Source organism: Python bivittatus, unplaced genomic scaffold, assembly GCF_059951505.1.
Source record: "Python bivittatus isolate LINGU-HERP-01145 unplaced genomic scaffold, Pbiv_v1 ctg000560_np1212, whole genome shotgun sequence".
NCBI lineage: Eukaryota > Metazoa > Chordata > Lepidosauria > Squamata > Pythonidae > Python > Python bivittatus.
The window spans coordinates 479,430-497,368 of record NW_028277083.1 but is presented as its reverse complement, the minus strand read 5'-3'; the positions used below and the strand labels follow the sequence as shown (position 1 = coordinate 497,368).

Genomic DNA, 17,939 nt, shown 5'->3' with positions numbered 1-17,939 from the left:
AATGGCTTGGCTTGCTGGCCTGGCGCTTTTCCCCAAGGAAAGCGACCTCCCTTCGCTGCCCCGGCTGCTACGGCAGCCCAGGCGAGCCAGCTTCTTCTCTTCCTCCGCCAGGAGCCGGAGCCAGCTGACTTTTTGCACAGAACAACAGCCTTTTGCAGGGAGGAGGCAGGTTGCTGGGGGGGGCCTTTACCGCAGCCAGACCAGGAGCTCCCCAGGTGAACGGCTCAAGCCGCCAGAAGCCCAGAGCTTTGGGAAGACCACGAGCAGCTCCCAGGTGGACTGTGTGGCTGTGGGGAAAACAGGGCCCGGCCAAATGCCCTCCTTCCCTGTGTATGACTGGCTGAAGCACCTGGGTCAGGTTATCAAGCGTTTCCTGAGCACCAGAATAAAGCCCCCCACAGCCCACGGCCTGGGGCAAAGGGGGAACGCGCTAGGCTTCTGGCCAAGGCGGCCGAACACTCTCAGGCAGGAAGCCCCGAGCTCAGACGCTCTTTCCGCCACGTTCTCTCTCAGCAGTGCAGCGCGGCTTCCCCTGGCAGAGCAATTGGGGATCCTTCCTGAGCCAGGGTAAGGATTTATCCAGCGTTCATGACCCCTTGCATATTGCTAACGAAAGGTCGCTCTCCTGTTCAAGCATGCAAAAGAAAAGGGATGCGTTGGCTAAAAAATCAAATGGCTTAACTCTTCTCTCCAGCTGGAATGAAATATCTTTGTTAGAAACACACCCGAACACGGTTAGATTCCTAAGAAAAAGATTCTTTAATTTTTCACTTTATGGAAATAATATTTTTCATTCCACGATACAAAAATGTTAAATATCAAACCAAGTTTATGAAATCTACCAAAGCAGGTTTATTTTTTAAACTAATGAAAGCTGGTGAATGCTGCCGGTTTGTTTGTCTTTTTAAATACAGAATGCGACTCACAAATCAAGGGAAAAGATGTCCAAGAAGGTTTCCCTCCCCTCTGAGTGTGCTGGTTCTCAAACTTAATGTGAAGTTTAAGACCCTTTTCTTTCCCCAAAGTGAAAGGACCGATTCTCTTTAATTTGGGTGGGAGGAACACAGGATGCACTGTAGCAGAAAATGGCAGGGAAGAAAAACGGGCGACCAACTAGGTGTTCATGTGCCTGAAAGTCTGGACAGGAGATGACTTATGTAGACACCTTACGTGTCATCAAGGAGGACCAGCAGAGCAAGCTGCACACACAGACTTTGTAAAGTTTCTCACCCACGTTACGTGTACAAGGGGTCAAACCCAAGGAGTTTGGCATTTTGATCTAACATATATGACAGCAAAAGGATTTCACATAATCAACAAAACTGACATGTACACGCATGCATACACATAAGAACAGTGACTGATTGTTCAGTAGACAGATTGAAAAATAAAACAGATTTCCAAGAAGCACCCTGCCTTTTATTTGTGTATAAACCTCCTCTCTTTCCACGCAGCATGGCTCGGGAGGACACGCGCCGCCGATTCCTTGGAACGGAAGCCCTCTGATTTGGTGCTCCTGGCAGCTACCATGTGTCTGGAACATCAAAGAGCCTGGTGGGAGCGGCCTTGAGCCCCCCTAGAAGAAGCACAGCACAACCATACAACTGAACAAGCGCACGCTCAGCAAAATCCCACCCACTTCAAGGCCAAAGTCTCCATCCGCATTGGCCAGAACGAATTCCAGGCCAGCAACAATCTTGCCACTGTTGCCTCAGCCCCTTTGATCAAGGAGACCCTTTTTAATCATGAGGGACTCAGAACGAGGAGAGGAGATAGACCTGGGCTTTGAACCCTTCAAGGGTCTCCAAAAGGAGGGAACTGGGACTTCCCTGTTTCCACCTGGGGGGGTGGCAGTGGCGGCAGCAGCAGCAATCTACCTGTCCTGAGCTTTAGAAGAACAACTTCTAGAGCTCAGGAGGGCCATGGAAGGTTTTCATGGCACTTCTCAAATTTCAGGCAGTAAGTATTGCATGTAGCACAGATCTGGACAACAAAGTCCAGGGTGTTGCTGCTAACTAGAGTAGAATTTCTGTTCTGCTCCACCTTGCACATAAGGCACAACCAACTGCTTGCAGCCCACTCCTTGTTCAACATGGCACAGCTCAGTTGGGCATTCAGCCCTTATGCGCACAAGTGGCTCCACCCACAGACTTCCATTTCCAACTGCAAATCATTCTCCCATGTTGGTCTGATGGAGAGGTGCTGAGACTGGCTGTGCGAGATGCTGGGGTTGAATCTGAACTGCCTGGCGTGCTCCATTCGTCCTGCTTTCGGTATCCCAGTGCTGGGCTACTCTGGTGCCTGGGTGAAATAAAGACTGCCTATGCCTCCTCCCTGGGGTGTGTCTACCTTATCTGCCACATTCTTTTATCAGCTATTCAAAGCTCTCAAATACGTGGCAAGCCACGAACTTCTAGCCCCGGTGGCTTTCCCTCCCTCCGGGCCCGTTAGGTCGGTCAACTGGCGCCGAGGCCGCCCCAGTTCCAGGTACCCAAGGCGGTCAGATCAAGTGCCCCTGGGGTGCCACCTACCACCCAAAGCTTGCTCCTTTTTGGCTTTCTTGAACTTCTTGACCTGTTTCTTCCCTTCTATGGGCTCCAGGAAGGTGTCTGGGTGGGCCAGGTCCACCCCTTGGACCGCGGCTTCCTCCAGGTCATCTGTGGCGCTCTCCTCTTGGATGGGGCTCATGCTTCTCTTCCCCACAGCACTAGGAGTTGAGAAACTGGGGTGGTGGGAGATGCCCGGGGGAGAAGAGGGAGGATTAGTGCTTAATAGGTCTGTGGTGACTTTCATATAAATATTCCCAGGTAGCACTCTCAAGGAAAGAGGAACATCCTCCTGTCCCTGCGGTAAATTTCCTTCCTGAGACCATCTCCAGCTGCTTTCAGAAGGATCAACTGTTCTTCTGCCATTCTGAATACTAGCTAGATGTATCCTGGCTTTCTGTCGCAGAACTGTTGCCCAAACTCGCTCTTCCTTCAAGCCCGGCTAACTGTTTCCCCTGGCCCGTCAGAAAAATATCTGTCCTTCCAAGGTGATGGTTTTATCCTCTTGGAAGCTATAGGCCTGCTATCAATGCTTGCTTGCTGGTTAAGCCTCCACCAGCACCATCTTTCTTCTGTCAGATCAACATTAATGCTTCAAATTTCTGTTTGGCACTTGAAGCGTTATCTTACACTGGCAGAGGACTGCATCTGAGATGTCTGGAATCCTCAAAGCAATTTTGCTTCTTTATCTGCATTTCCAAACTCACAGGCTGTTAGTTCCCTCATGGGGCAACTGCGCTGGCGGCCTGGCATCTCGGAGGACCAGACTTCTCTGGCCTCTCAAATGCTGGAAAGGAGGTGGGGAGGCTGGCACCTCTCTTCCTACTCTGACTTCTTTCCAGAAGGTGAAAACTTCCCTCTCCCAATGAGGCAACTGGGGTGCCTCCCCTGACAGGTTAGGAGGGGCTTCCTTCCCCCACTTCTGCCCCCCCGCCCCCCAGTGGCTACAAGGATTGGGAACTGAACTTTTCCTCTAGGTGCGGTGCCTAGAGAGCCTCTCTCAAGATGTTGCCCCAATCAGGGAGGTGGGAGGAACAGTAAATCCACTGGCAATTGTCTGGATGACCCAGAGGGACTAACCCTGGCCCCGAACCCACCCAGTCCATATGGGGCTAACCCTTGCTCTCTTCTGAACCGGCTAGGTCAGTTGCCTGGCTTTTGGAGTTGCAGAACTGAGTCGCTCTCCTGCCCCACCACCCCAGGCAACGCGTCTTGTGAACCGGCCCGGGCTGAAAAGGGCCTCACCTGTTAACACTGTAGTATCGGCTTTGAAGGGCATATGGGCTGGCCTGTGTTTTTAACCGTTTCACCTCGACTTCCTTCCAACTGTCTTCTGCCCATTTTCTCTTTGCCTGCCTCTTTTCCTCATGTTTCTTTTCAATATATTCTGCATAAGTCTGGATCCGGTAACTTTCTGCGTACCTGCTGGTATTAACTGCTGTGGGGACAAATCAGTACAAAATCGTTCAGAAGTGAATCCACTTCAGGACAAGTCGGCTTCAAATATTCCCTACCCAAGAGGTGAAAAGCGGGACGCGAACCCTGAGGCGGGAAGGTCCTCTTCCACAGAGGGGATAGCCGCCAGGCTACGTCCTTGGAGAGCTGGCAATGGAAACCAAACCCTGTTCCTGAGAAAAACGTTAGAAAGTTCAAGGTACGCCTCTGTCCAAATCTGTGTGTGTGGGGGGGGCGAACCATGCGATTCTGTCACGCCGTGTCAAAGACTCATTTTTGTTATTTAATTCACCCACCGCCCTTCCAAGCAGGGTTGGTAGATTCAAGGGAGAAAGGGCGTCAAAGCGGAAAGTGGGCACGCCCAGAGTGAAGCCCATCCATCTTTCCCCATCCCTGCTGCTTCGAGTCAGAATGAGATGCAAAGAGTGGCAAAGACCACCCTGGGTAAAAGAATGGCTAACCTCCCCCGCCCCAAAAAAATATCGGGTCAGTGTAGCTGACAGCCAGGTTGGTGTAAGAGCTAGAGTCCTGTGGTTGGCCGGCGAAGTCCTAGCTGCCGATTTCTTGCTTTATTAACTCAAGTTTAAGGCTGAACCCTGTGCCAGTGCATTTGAGACAGAGCCATTCTCGGGCTAATTAGCTTTGGACAAGCCTACTATTTCTTCCCTTAACTGCCAAACAAGTTGCTGCTCTGGAAAAATCAGCAGTTTAGGGAGATGCTGGAAACAGTGGGAAAGTATGGTTAGGAAAACAGCACGGCACAAAGAGCTCATTGGATAATCGCGTTTTTCTTTCTTCTGTGCCAGAATTCTTCACAGCATCCAGAAGCAGAAGATGTGCAGGAATCTCCCATTGGCTCTCTGGCATCAGCGCCCCCTTCAAGTCCTGGCAGCTTCACAACCTGTAATCTTCCATCTGCCAGACAGGTTCTCCAGGGTGAGTCAGCAAAACTAGTCACCCTCAGCTGACTGGGCATCCTCTGCCTTCAGTGGCCTGCCCAGCAGCTTTGCAGACAATGGGCTATTGCTCAAGAGCCCTGTGCCAACGTCAGCCTTGGTTTGCTTGACAAAACCTTCTAGCCCACTCTCCATCCCTCAGCGCAGATTCTCCCAGAGAACCACTTGGAGGTGTCTGTCAAGATCTGGGCTATTATTTCATTTCTGTCTTTCTTCTGCTTTTTCTCCAAATAATTTGGAACAGAATGGATGATCCCTGCACCACAGTTATCTTCAAACTTGACTCTGTAAAGCACGTGAGGCAGAGAAGCATTAAGGAGCCGGACGGTCTCTGTACTCTGCACCCAAGAATTTCCCTCCAGGTGACACTGACTTAATGGCACAAGAGCTGAGTGGGGCTTGCCCTCATATGAAAATCCTATAGCCACCCTGGTGAGATGGGTGGAAATATAAATCATTCAAATAAATGAATAATCCGGAACTGCTTCAGAGTATTAGTGGAAAACCTAACACTGGGGAACCCAATCAGAAGACTCACAGATACTTGCAGGTTTGGAAGGTATCTGCCAAAACGGCATCACCTGAAGCTGAGAGGAAGTGGCTGATGTAAGTCAGCCACCTACTTAACCAGCCACACCCGTATAGTTTTGGTACCGCCCTCCCGATGCCATCTATTCAGGCCTGTTAGCAGCGAAGCCACAGTGTCATGTCTGAACATGAGCAGCGAAGGCTCCTTGCGAGGATGTGTCATGGAGATCAGATAGCCAGGACTTCCTGCAGTTCCCTCATATTTCATGGGATTTACCTGAAAAACCACATCAGATAACTGGTAATGATTACCTTGCCCAATTTTTTACTGCAGCTACACCATGGTAGCTTGCTGCAAGATGATGACTATACATATGAAGGGGGGACTAGTCTCTCCATTCCATGTGCATCAGCTGCACACCCTTTGAAAAGCTGTTTCTTGAGCAGGGTTCTAGGACAGAATCTGCACATTAGTGCCCTCTGTGACACTGGCTGTGGGAGGGCCCATCGCCCGTCCCCTAAAGGGTTCCGTGCCCCTTGTGAGGCCTTCGTCACGAAGCTCAGCCCAAAAGCTCTCAGAGGTGCTCTAAAGGCCTTTCCGTTTTTGAAGATCTCTCCTTTTAGTACTGCCTTCCTCCGGGTCCTTTGGGAAAGGAATGTCCAACCGAAGGGACGGCTTGTCTGACCCAGCTCAGCTCCCGCTTATTTACATGACGATCCAGGAAGTGTTGCAGGCACAGATGGCAAGGCTGGCCCCCACTGGCATTTCTCCATCTGCTCTTGGCGAAGAATCATGGCTCACATCTGCCATGCCAGGTACCACAAACCAGTGTGGCCTTTGGAAAAACAAGCCTCTGGTGACAAGGAAGCCTTGAAGCAAAACTTTAGCTCAGCGGTTAGAACAGGTGAGGTTTTGGCACAACAATAATAAAGGATTTTTTAAAAGTGATATTGAGGAACGGGGAAAAAGTAGGTGCAATTGCACAAGAGCCAGTGTAGAAAAGAATGGGAGACTGCCAAGTGCTCAGCCTGCAAAAACCACCAGTTGTGCCTGTTCTGGCAATCAGTCCAAATCTTGATCCAAGATGAACTGCATTTGTTGGTCAGAGACAGCCCTGCCATGCAACCCTCCATTCCAGGCTGGGCCTTTCGGATTCTACTCTGGACAGGAGAATAGGTCTTCCTCCCTGAAAAATCCTCCTGCAGAAGGGGCCTGGATGCATGAACAGAAGCGGCATATGGCACTCACGGCCAGTCATGCCCAGGTAGCGTACCTGACCTTCCAAACACAGCTGGATTCTGCCCACTCCAGATGCTCAGCTCCCCCGCCACTGATTTGGTGGGACTGAGATCAGAGTTTGGCCTGCAAAGGGTTGAAGGAGGCTGCATTCCTTGGTCCCTCTTTACCATGCCTTTCCTCTCCTGGCACTTAGCTGTTCCCACCTGGCATCCATTTGACCGCAAGAAAAAAAGAAAAGTTAGCAGAGTCAGTTGCTCGCAGCCCCCACAAGACAAAAAGTGCAGGAAGGCCAAAAATACAGGGATCTTCTTCAAACATTCAAACTATTAGCAGTTATGTTTTTAAAAAACCAGCCACGAACCCTACTTTTCAAGGTTTTATGGAACTCACCAATCTGTACTTGTTCAGGCTGGCTCAAAGACACAAATGCTGAGGTATCGTCAATCCAGCACACTTGAATGTTTCCTAAACAATGAAAGGAGAATGTAAATTCTCATCAGATCTGTCCAAGAACAATGAAGAAGGCAGCTCTCATGCTGGAGGGAGAAGGCCAATGCCCTTTAGGCTGGAAGGGACGTGCCGCAAGTCCCAGAGGGAGGAGCAGCACCGCCCAGAGCAGGGACATGTCAGCTCCTCTCCCACGCGAGAGAGGGGCACGGCCTTTACTGTATTTCTTGCCCCACTGGGGTGTAAAATCAAAAAGGGCCCTGCAAGTCCAGCTTCCATCTGCTCTCAAGAGCTTTGGCTCAAACCACCAAATGCAAGAATCCTTTGCTTTTAGCCTTCCTTTTTGGTCAACTTTCCAAATTCCTCTCCCTCCTCTTTTATAAGACTGCTTCAACTGCTCTTTTATAAGAATTTGTCACTGGAACTGGCCTACTTACCAAAAGCACTAAAAAGCTGGTAAAGGTCACTTGTCTTCCACTCTTTGGGAAACGTAACGTAAAGGACATGATCACGTTTTGGTTGTACTACAAAGCCAGAAGAAACTGATATTAGCTCTGGAAGTTATTTATTTATACCTTTGGTAAGATCTGCTGCATGTACCCACTGAAGCATCTAGAAGCCAAAGTGAAGCAGTTAAGATCAAAGTGAGATTTTCCCCACTGGGTTAATCACACAGAAACACCGCTCTGGGGGAGGCTGATTTAGACCCAAAAACAGACTACATCAGCTCACCCGCACGCACACATATTTTACTCAATCACTCTTTGCCAACCTTCAGTTGATTCCTCCTTTTTTTATAGACAGCAACTTAGCCGCCACTAAAGGTGGAACTATTTCTCACAGAGGCTGCTGTAGATGCTGCAAAATCAAAAAGGTTTGAACCATCTCACTTTGACATGATTAAAGGTGGGGGGGGAATACTTACAATCTGGTCCTTCCAAATTGAGATATGGAATGTCCATCACCCTCATCAGAAATAATCTGAAGTAAAAGGAAGAGAGTCACTTGGACATTAAGGCCAACTGGGCTCTAAATAAGATTTAAAAAATAAAAAATAAAATAGATGGATGACTATGAAACCCATCACTTCAACTATCTGAGTTTCCTGGTCTCCTCTAATCTAGCTCCAGGAAAAACTAGCAAAAGAGCACCTCTAAACTACATGGCAAGATCCAGGTGCCATCAGCCTCCCAAAAGCTGAGCACCTGTGATCTCAGCCTAGGGCAGCAGCCTGCACTAAATGAAGGGCAAGAAAGCTGCTGTACCAAACAGGCTGGCGCTGCTCTCGATGCTAAAGATCTAAACTACAACACAAACAGCCCTGAAAGATCTGGAAACGATGCATCCTTCTCCAGAGCCTCTTTGCTCCAAGTGCCGACGTACTGCCATATTTGGGAAGAGCGTCCCAAACTAGTTCTCAAACGTTTTAGCCCAGCAACCTCCCCTGTGCGGTTTCAAACAGTGGAGCATGAAGGCATAACAGGCAGGAGCTGAACGCATCACTACTGTACCCTGGCAGGTGTCCTGTGAATGACCCGCATTCACAAGACACCTGGAGGGAGGCTGCTTAAACAAGCCAGCTCTTCCTATTTTCCCTTGCAAGGTATGAGATAACAAACTTCTTGCTCTTACCCCAATTAGATAATTATTTTCCTCTTCTCTTGTAGCCGGCACCCCATGCCTGCTAGACACTTAATCCTCATTAATATGTAAAGTTCCTTTGCTGATGTCTAAACTACTAGCTCTGGGGTGGAGGGGGAAAGAGAGGTTGCAAAGCTATAAAGCTTGCCCAACGAGAGCCCCCCTTTCTGAATCAGAGGCCATCCCCACCACTTGGGCTCACCCTGGCAGATTGGGGAGGGGCCCCTGGCGCCATACTTAATTTATAGGGAGAATTTAAATGCTGTAAATACAATGCTTTTTGTTTCGGTCCTGGCACCTCCTTTAATATCTTCCTGCTTCAGTATTGATCCTGCAAATTCTAAATTAGCTAGCAATACAAGAATTTCAGAAAACAACAGGTTTTCAAGAACACTTATTACTTACTTGTTGAAAAAAGGCTCTATCAGCTTTGAACTGGCAGATACATGATTTTGGGGAGGGCTGAGAAATGAACCTAATGAGCAAAAGATAAGAAAAAAAAAATCAAATACAATGAGCAAAGGAGACAGGTGGGTATGCTACACAAGCGTGAGAAGATTTGAGTACCTAAGAAGTTTGCCATGGAGATGAAGCAGAGGCCTGTGATATAGGCATCATAACCAGCTTCGTGAAGCTGCTCTGAAGCCGTGTTGTAACTGGGAAACCCTTCGGCGCTTTCTGAGAAAGGAAAGGATGCTTTTACTCAAAGTTACCTGGATGGGAGGAGGAATATTTTAGTCCATACAGGGATGCAGAGACCTGCTTGAAGTCCCAGCAGTTTCCTCCCAGAGATTGTTTTGCTGACCCCTATCCCAACAGAAAATAAACCAGATCCTATAATGTCTTTTTCTTGCTACATTCTGTTCCTAAGCAATGTGAACATTTTCAAGATACGTGGAAAATTCACTGGGCAAAATCTTTGCCTCTGATGAAGAAGTAGCATAAATTGCAGCCTTTTTCATCCGGATACTGCCCCAATAACATCACTAGTTTTGTATGTTTCTGAAACCCCCATCTAAATTCCCAACAGAAACCATACAGAAATGCCTGTAGCTAGCAAGAATCAAATACATTTCTCCCCACCAAAGCAAAGGCTACGTTTTCAAATGCTCACCTGCCATGTCTACTAAAAGCCAGATTTCAGCTGCCCTTTGTTTCCTTACCAACTTTTGGAGGGTTGAAGGGCACCTCCTTCAGACGCTTTTCCAACTCTGCCAGGGATGTGTTCTTAATAATCTCCTGAGAGCAAAAGAGAGTATGAGGCATAACTGATGGCAAACAGATGCCAGTAGGCATACATATTTATATATAAATATATATATAACGAAACCGCCTGACCCTCCGCTTGAATATGTGGATTGGGTCCCCAAACGCCTCCACCAAGTGACCTGAAATCTACAGAAAGCAGAAGCAGAATTGTGAGAAGGAGTCCTGCAGTGGCTGGAACGTCCTGGCCCCCCACTGCCCTCTTGGCCAGGATGTTGCCCTGAAATGCCTTCTGAGCTTTCCCTTAGTTCCAAACTCGCTTTCCTCGTGTGTGTGTGTGTGCGCGTGCACACGCACGCACGCACACTTCCTGAAATCTTGGCCTTCTTGGAAATACTGAAGTGGCTGCCAAGTCTTTTAAAAGCCAAAACAGGGTTTGAGAATTTTAAAACCAACACCAGCTCAGAAGTTTTAAATTGTGGCTCTGTACACTAATGCCATTTGGGACACTATTATCAATACAAACTGGTAAGCGAGACAGTGAGAAGAAGATGAAATGCCCTTCTAACGCTTTCACCAATTTCCGAAACATTTGGAATTAACAAAAATATACATCCATTTGTTAGCCCTATGTGAAATGCTTCCAAGGTTAGCTCACCAGTCCTTTTCTTGCCTTCACTCTAATTAACAAGGATAATTGAAGGGCCCATTGTGACCAGAAACGCCGCCCCAACTGAGCAACAGGTAGGACTGACGATCTAGCGCTGTGGCACCAAGAGATCCTGCTAAAGACAGCCAGGACTTCTTCCAGGGCAGCCTCCAGCCCCCGCCCAAAAAAACAGCCAGACACTTAGATTAGAGCTAGCTTTCACTGTGAGCTTAATTTTTTGCACTCTGCCAAGCAGCAGTCGCTTTTGTGGATAGCATTCTGTGGCCTAGAAAAGGCAGTTCACTAGATGCGTAAATTACATGTTATCTTTGTTGCAAAACAGTCTTACCTGTTTCACTTCGAAAACTTTGCAAACTACCACAATACTATTTTAACACGTGCTATCAATAAATGCAAATGTCCTACCTTGAATGGCTGAGTGCTTGCCATCAATTTAGTGTCCAATAACCTATAAATTAGATTTTTCACAATAAGGAAAAAAATTCTCCCTCTTGAACAAAAATCCTTGGGTTGTGCCCTCTGAGACTCTGCCCCACAGGTGTGGGGAAGGAGAATCCAGTACCCTACATATATTGGAACATATTCAGCCCTGATGGCTGAGGAGCAGGTTTTGGAAGCCAAAGGACATGGGCTGAGGATCTGCAAGTATTGTCCTTTCCTCCTATAGCCAGGAGTCCTGGGAAAACACATAAGGGGTGGCACGCCTGAAATAAGACAGCTACAAGGACGGACCTTCCTGAGCTCCAATGTTCAACAAGAGCAGCGTTATAGCAAATACTTTAACTGAGATCCTGGCTGCTTATGGGCATCAGCGGCTCTTGGTCTTGAGGGCAGCGGGACTGGCTCTGAAGGGCATCTGCTGGGAGACCAGGGGGCTTCCTTGGGCAGTGGCAGGCCACTGTGAGAACAGATGGCTGGACTACATAGGCCAGGGGTCTGAACCAGCAGGGCACGGCTTATGCTCTTACGTACCTGCAAACAGAAACACTGACCTTGGAAAGACACATGTTGCTAGTTCTTTGAACTCACTGAAATCCTGAAAATTAAAAGAATCAGATTGCTGAAACAACAGGGATGATGTAAACTGAAATATGCATGCATCAATGCGCAATTAATTTATTGGAGAAAAATAATGTTCGTGATGCCAAGGGAAGGCTTGGACAGTTTTTTTAAAAGCCAATATTGGAATTCCCATACATTTATGGTGCCATCAAAAAATAACCTGGACAGTTTTGTTCATTGTATCTGAGGAGAACTACAGAGTTAGGGAAGAATGCAGAAAAGGGAAGCCAGATAAAAAGAACTGGGGCACCTTCTTCACTATGAGAGAACGTGACACTGTTTAGGCTTCTTTATTTAGACAGGAGAGGAGTAGAGCAGAGAGGCACAGAAAACAGGCGAGGAGCCTACCATGTTAGAAAAGTTAAAGTGGAAAGACTTCTTCACTCCTGACCCCACACTAACCTAGGAGGTTTGATACCACAGATGGTCCCCAGCTTAAGAGAACCCTAATTAGAGAAGTTTTTGAAGTTACGGAACCTAGCTAGCTCCAGTGAAAAGTAGAGGAAATGTCACACAGGGAAGCAGTCTACCTTTGACCATCAGCAGCTGAACAGTAATATATTGGGAAGCTGTTGACCGCTTGGACCGATCTAGTCGGTCCCTTTGGGAGACAGAGCATTAGACTCAGTGGAGCTTCAGAGGCCAGGGCCTCTCATGCTCTTCCCAGAATGGGACCCCAGGATAACAGGCCTACGCGTGCACCAGACAGGCGAGTCTCTGCTGGATGGATTAGGGAAGATCTGACTTTTCTGCAAAGGGCATTTCGAGTGAAGAGCAGACTTCAGTGCGTGGGAGAAACCACCAACCTCTGGGAGGGAGCAGTAGAACTGGTGGATGGTATGCATGACATCCAGTAACATGTTGTGTCCGACCACAAGCTTGCCCTGTGGAGAAGCAACCAAGCACAATGTTCAGAGGGCATGCAGAGGCCGACCATGTTCTCAACACCACTATGCTACGTTGAGACTGCTTAAGAACAATCCTGGGTAACTTCATCAGCTGATGGCATGCATAATGGTTTCAACCCAGTTTACAAAAACAAATGCCTTAAAATGATTCAGATGAAACAAGTAGCAGAAAAAAAGCCACAGAACTAAAAGCCATACAGCCGACTACCTAAACAAACTGCTCACAGCACAAATAAACGCTGCCAGAGCGCCACCTCAGATGGCCATTCCGTGGCTGAGGCGCCATTCCTGATAACCTCCTTGGAGAAGGGCATCGTTACTGACTTTTGGCAGGGCCTGGCAGGAAGCCCCCCTCCCAATACATGGGCCGGCTCCCCTAGAGATCCGTACCTTGCCAGTCTTTTAACCCCAACCCCATTAGCGACGTGACGGCCTCTTTCCGAGTCCCCACGGTATTTCCCACCTCATTGCCACCTGCTGAGCCCAGTGATTTTCTCTATTAGAGGCGACTGGTTTCATTCTATGTATACACACACCAGAAGGCAACAAACGTACAGAATTTGCAAGGGCGTGAATGACTCGTGAAAACCCCACAGCGTCCTTCAGTTCCTCCTGCAAGTGGAAAACCCAGGATGAGTCCCCTCGCCCTGTTCAGCCAAACATCCCTGCTCGTGGGGCGAATCAGTCTCTCGCTCGTTAGGTGAGAGACCAAGACTAGGCTGACCTGCCCCCAGGCCACCAAGCCGGTCCCTGCTGCAGCAAAGGCGTTTGGGGTACGTGCCTGCTCCTTCGCTTGCTTCTGTTGCCCTCTTCTCTTGCGCTCCTCTTCGTCCACTTTGCTGATGACCATGTATCGTTCCTTCTAAGAGCCACAAATGTTAATGCCGGCAGAAGCAAGAGCGCAATGGCCCTGGCGCTCCCACATGGCTGCAAACGTCCCATTCTTGGGTGGGGGAGGAGGGAGAACCAACCTGACTTTTACTCTGATGCGTTTCCCGGTCTGACTTTACATCCTGGCTGGGAACGCTGCAAGTTACCACCCCAGTGTATTTAGAGGGCAGCAGGGTGGGCAAAGCTGTTTTAAAATATTGTTTCTCAGCTCTAAGGCTTCAGAACTTGTGGGTTAAGAAACGAAGCATCCCTCTCTCTCGCCCAAACCATTTTTACATTATCAACATGACATGACTACTTCCATATTCTGAGAAAAATATAGATCATCCCATTTTTGCAAAAAAAAACCCTGCAGCACGTGGCAATGTGCAGGAGCAGTTACCCACATTCACCAAACCCAGAACATCAGCCTCATTCGTGCTAAGGACATCAATCAAGGCTGTTCGTAGCCAGGTTAAATCACTATTATGGGAAGCCTTTGGCTTTACCTACTTCTGAACTAGCCAGGACCCACTGGAGGTCTCGCTCCTTAAAGGATTAGGCCCTGGTCCCAGACAAGCAAAGGAATGGGTGCCACATGACCCACTGAAACTCTCCTGGAGATGCCTGGAGGACCATAGAATCTTACCAAGGTGCACTTGGTGTAAAGCAGAAAATGCAGAACTAGTCACCTTTTCTGTTTCCAGAGTTTCAACATGGATGCCTTTTGGATACCTATGGTGAAATTGAAAAAAATAAGGATTAATAATAGTCTGCTTTAGGTTTGCAGAATGGAAATTAAGCAAATGCCATGTTTGGCAATAACATCAGAAACAGAAATATCAGTTTAGATTTTGTGCTTGATGGATAAAGAAAAAAGTGCTCAAAAGGAAAGCAGAAGTTTTGTCCTGCATGCGTCCAGACAACTACAGGGCTATGGACTCTGCAGCCAGGCTCTTTGGCCCCTAGCCAGGAGCTGTAGATCAATATGCACACAGGAGATGGGGAGGCCTGCGCTTGTCCTCTAAGGATGCAGCACCCCCAGCCATTCGTAACGGAGAATCTCTTCCCAGATGCGGAGAAGCCTGTTTTAGCTGCTTATCCTCATAGGAATTGACGCAGAGCAGTACTCACTTCCAGCTCAGCGTCTGATAGATTAGTTTCCTCTGAAACCTACAGAGAGAAAGAGAAAGCTGTGAACATGAACAGAGAAGGGCCAGTTGCCATTTCCTCTCCTCTCCTCAGCCCACCCAGCCTCATCTACTCAAAGCTCTGCCCGAGACCCACTTGGTGATTTCGAAGAACTAACCCTGTGCACGGCTCCAGCTGGATGTTGGTGCTTTCTTCGTTCTGCAAGAGACCTTCTATCCTTTCTCTGAAAAAGGGGAGAGAAATGGAAGGCATCTAGTGGGCATCCTCCCACGATGGGGAAAGCCGTCTGACACCAGCGGAGCATCAATCCAGACAAGGTAGAACCATCGTTCTCCTACTGAGCACACAACAGCTTGTGTCCCCCAAAATTAGATAGCTGGCAAGTTTTACCATTCACTGGATCCGCATTGTGCGCACTATCACAAATAAATTTTTATTTAAACGGGTACCCAGCTTTGCTTTCAGAAATTCAAAGTAAATGGGGGGGGGTAAAAAAAAAAGAGAAAGGGACCAGTATAACCCCATCCCCACAAACACATCATCAACAGAAACAATCAGGATGTACTAAGCTGGAAAACGCAGATAGACAGGCCTCATAAACATCTCTTCCTGAAGAGCCCCCTGACAGGCACCACCCCAGTGAAGGGCCTGTCCCTGGTTAAATCCCCCACGCCTTGACCGTGTGGGAGCCCACAGCAGGGCCTCTGCTGCTGAACATGCTCCAGAGAAACATACAGAGGTGGTCAGCCTTCGTCAGCCTTCTACAAACTAGCCCCCGCCACTCTCCCTCCTGCGCAAGACATGCTCTCAAGCTGCAGATCCATTTTCAGCCTGGCAGAGGACAACAGAAAGAGGATTCTCTTCCTGACAAAACTTTGTCTGGCCCAGAAAATAATTTTAAAAGCCAGTGCAACGATTACCGCTGGTGTTTGGAGTCCCTCTTCAAGCAGAGACTTATCCCACTGTATTTTCACTTACATGACTTTCTCGATGAACTTCTTCTGATCCTCAGGAATAGCCGATGGACGCTTATTGGTACCAGGTGACATATATGACAAGGCCCCCAGCCCATTGGCTTGAGAACGCTTCTCGTCATATTGCTCCCGTAACTGTCTTTCTTCTTCTTGATTTAAGTAAGGGATACCTTAAAAACAGAGGGGAAAGAAAGGTGGGGGTGAGGGGTGGGAGGGACTCAGATGAAGTTCCTGTTTCAGTTTAAAGATCTGGGCATCCAGTCATCTTTTCCAACCCTAGTGTCCTCCAGATCTGTGGGAGGAGAACTTTTAACTCTGCTGGTGGGAGTGATGGGAATTAAACTTTAACACCAAATCATTGCAGAAACATGGCTTTTTTTCTCCATGATCGGGTTTCAAAATACTGGAAAGAATGAATTTGAAGCTACAGCTATAGAAATGCAAGGTTATTTTAAAAAGATTTACAAAAGACTTACCGTTGCGAAAAACTTTATTAAAATCAAATCCCTGGTTTGCTAAAAAATCTATACTTGAGCTCTGGAAGAAAAACAAGAAATAGATTGAAGTCGCTTGTAGAATCGTTCATAAATCTAACGAAATTAAGTTTCCACTGCTAAAAACACCAATCCATGGTGGGCTATGTATATATTATTCAGTCGATGAAACAATGTATTTACAGTCTCCCAGACACAATTCAAACTGCTGGCCTTACCTACAAACTGCAAGGCACAAGGAAGCTTCCAGATTACTTTTTCTCCAACACCAGGCTACAAACCACATCTACGCATGACACTGAAGACTGAGAGTACAAAACTTTTTCTCAAATTGAAAAGATCCTTCTGACTGAATAACTTTACCAAAAAACACATTTTTAATAAACTTTTAATCTAGCTTCCAAAGCTAGTGAGTTAGTTAATGAAACAATGCTATGATATTGAGCAATCATTAGACAGAGAAAAAGTCTCATCTGAATAATCGGGGATTGCATTTGTGCAAGATTGATCTTGTAGCAGAAGATTTTGCTTTGGATTCTCCACTACTGAAAAGTAATATTTCGGAATCAGAGGGGAAAAAATACATACAGGTATTCCCTGGGTTAAGAATGCCTGGTTTAAGGACAACGCAGGGTTACGAATGGAGCCTATTACAGCAAAATTCGAGTTAAATGCACAATGCTGCTTATATACTATTATATAATAATACTGCTCAGGCACGAATTCGACTTACGGACAGACCCTGGGGACAGAACGCCTTCTTAAACGGGGGGCTCCCCGTACGTGGGTCACTCTGTTTACCTGACAGACAAACTTGACATCTGGTGATGTTCTGTTGAAAGGTTTGGGGAAGATGTAGAAGTTAAATGATTTCATGATATATCTAAAAGGAAATAAGGGTTCGAACGTCAATTTACAAGCTACGCCCGCCAGGACGCTTAATTTTGAAAACCCGGAGAGGGACCTACTTAGATTCCGCGTGGTCGTATTTAAAAGTGCACAGGCCGAACTGGAACAGCAAGAAATCCATGGAGTGCTGGGGGGAAAGAGGGAAGAGCCGTTCTGAGCGACCAGCTGCTCGTGCGGAGCAGCCGAGCGGTAGCCAAAACCTGGGAAGCTCGGCGGAGCTTCGCGCCGGCGCCTCCCGGCTTCCGCGGCGCTCTGCTACTTCAACGGCTGCAGCGGGCGAGGTCCAACGGCTTCCGGAGGCCGAGGCGCCGGCCGGCCGGGCGGGCTCACCTTCCGCAGCTTCAGGTACCGCTCCTCGGGCGTGTCGAAGCCGTTGGTCAGCGCGCTCACGGACGGCCCGTCGCTGATCCCTGGAAGCGGAAGAAGACGGGCCGCCTGAGGCCTCGGCCGGGGGCGAGCGGGCGCGTGGCGCGGGGGGGGCCGCGCGGCCCGGGGGTCGCGGCTCGGCCGCGGTACCTGAAAACTCCCCGTCGATGGCCAGGAAATCGGCGTCCTCGACGGCCTCGTAGACCTTGCCCAGCGCGCCCTTAAAATCTGCGGACAGAGGAAGATCAGCAGGGCGCGCGCGCCCCCCGCGGCCCCGCCCGCGGCCCCGCGGCGCCGCGCGACTCACTGCTCCGGGTGATCTCCATCCCGCCTCGCGCCGGTCGCCCGGCCGCGCGAGTGCTTCCGGAAACAAACGCGGCGCCCCGTCGCGCGGGTTCGTCACGGCCACGTGACCGGAGAGCGCCGCTCGCGCATGCTCGGGCGCGCCCGAGAAGCCGCTCGCGCATGCTCGGGCGCGCCCGAGAAGCCGCGGCCGCCCGTCCTTCCGGCGAGAC

The 17,939-nt window shown here is 48.7% G+C and overlaps 1 protein-coding gene across 3 annotated transcripts; it reads right to left on the bottom strand.

Annotated features, from left to right (window-relative positions):
- Positions 1-745: 745 nt before the first annotated feature.
- PARN (poly(A)-specific ribonuclease) lies at positions 746-17,877 on the bottom strand. Of its 3 annotated transcripts, none has more exons than XM_088147843.1 (25): positions 17,732-17,877; positions 17,575-17,652; positions 17,389-17,468; positions 17,118-17,185; positions 16,951-17,032; positions 16,132-16,192; positions 15,660-15,825; positions 14,839-14,904; positions 14,664-14,702; positions 14,222-14,264; positions 13,441-13,521; positions 13,215-13,271; positions 12,558-12,635; positions 11,682-11,725; positions 11,095-11,137; positions 9,977-10,052; positions 9,381-9,491; positions 9,219-9,288; positions 8,098-8,153; positions 7,610-7,696; positions 7,116-7,190; positions 4,088-4,174; positions 3,792-3,984; positions 2,532-2,722; positions 746-1,576 (listed from the first exon to the last, which is right to left on the bottom strand). In XM_088147843.1, the coding sequence occupies exons 1-25, from the start codon at positions 17,748-17,750 to the stop codon at positions 1,524-1,526; spliced, it is 2,004 nt and encodes a 667-aa protein (XP_088003969.1). In that variant the 5' UTR covers positions 17,751-17,877; the 3' UTR covers positions 746-1,523. The 3 variants fall into 3 exon arrangements, with proteins under 3 accessions (XP_088003969.1, XP_088003970.1, XP_088003971.1); XM_088147844.1 differs by having other exon boundaries at positions 13,441-13,518; XM_088147845.1 differs by lacking the exon at positions 4,088-4,174.
- Between the last annotated feature and the right edge of the window lie 62 nt (positions 17,878-17,939).

Coding starts and splice junctions, on each gene's coding strand:
- PARN (XM_088147843.1), bottom strand. Junction 9,492..9,976: donor CTTCAACCCTCCAAAAGTTG/GTAAGGAAACAA, acceptor TTCCTTTCTCAG/AAAGCGCCGAAGGGTTTCCC. Junction 2,723..3,791: donor CGATACTACAGTGTTAACAG/GTGAGGCCCTTT, acceptor CCACCACCCCAG/TTTCTCAACTCCTAGTGCTG.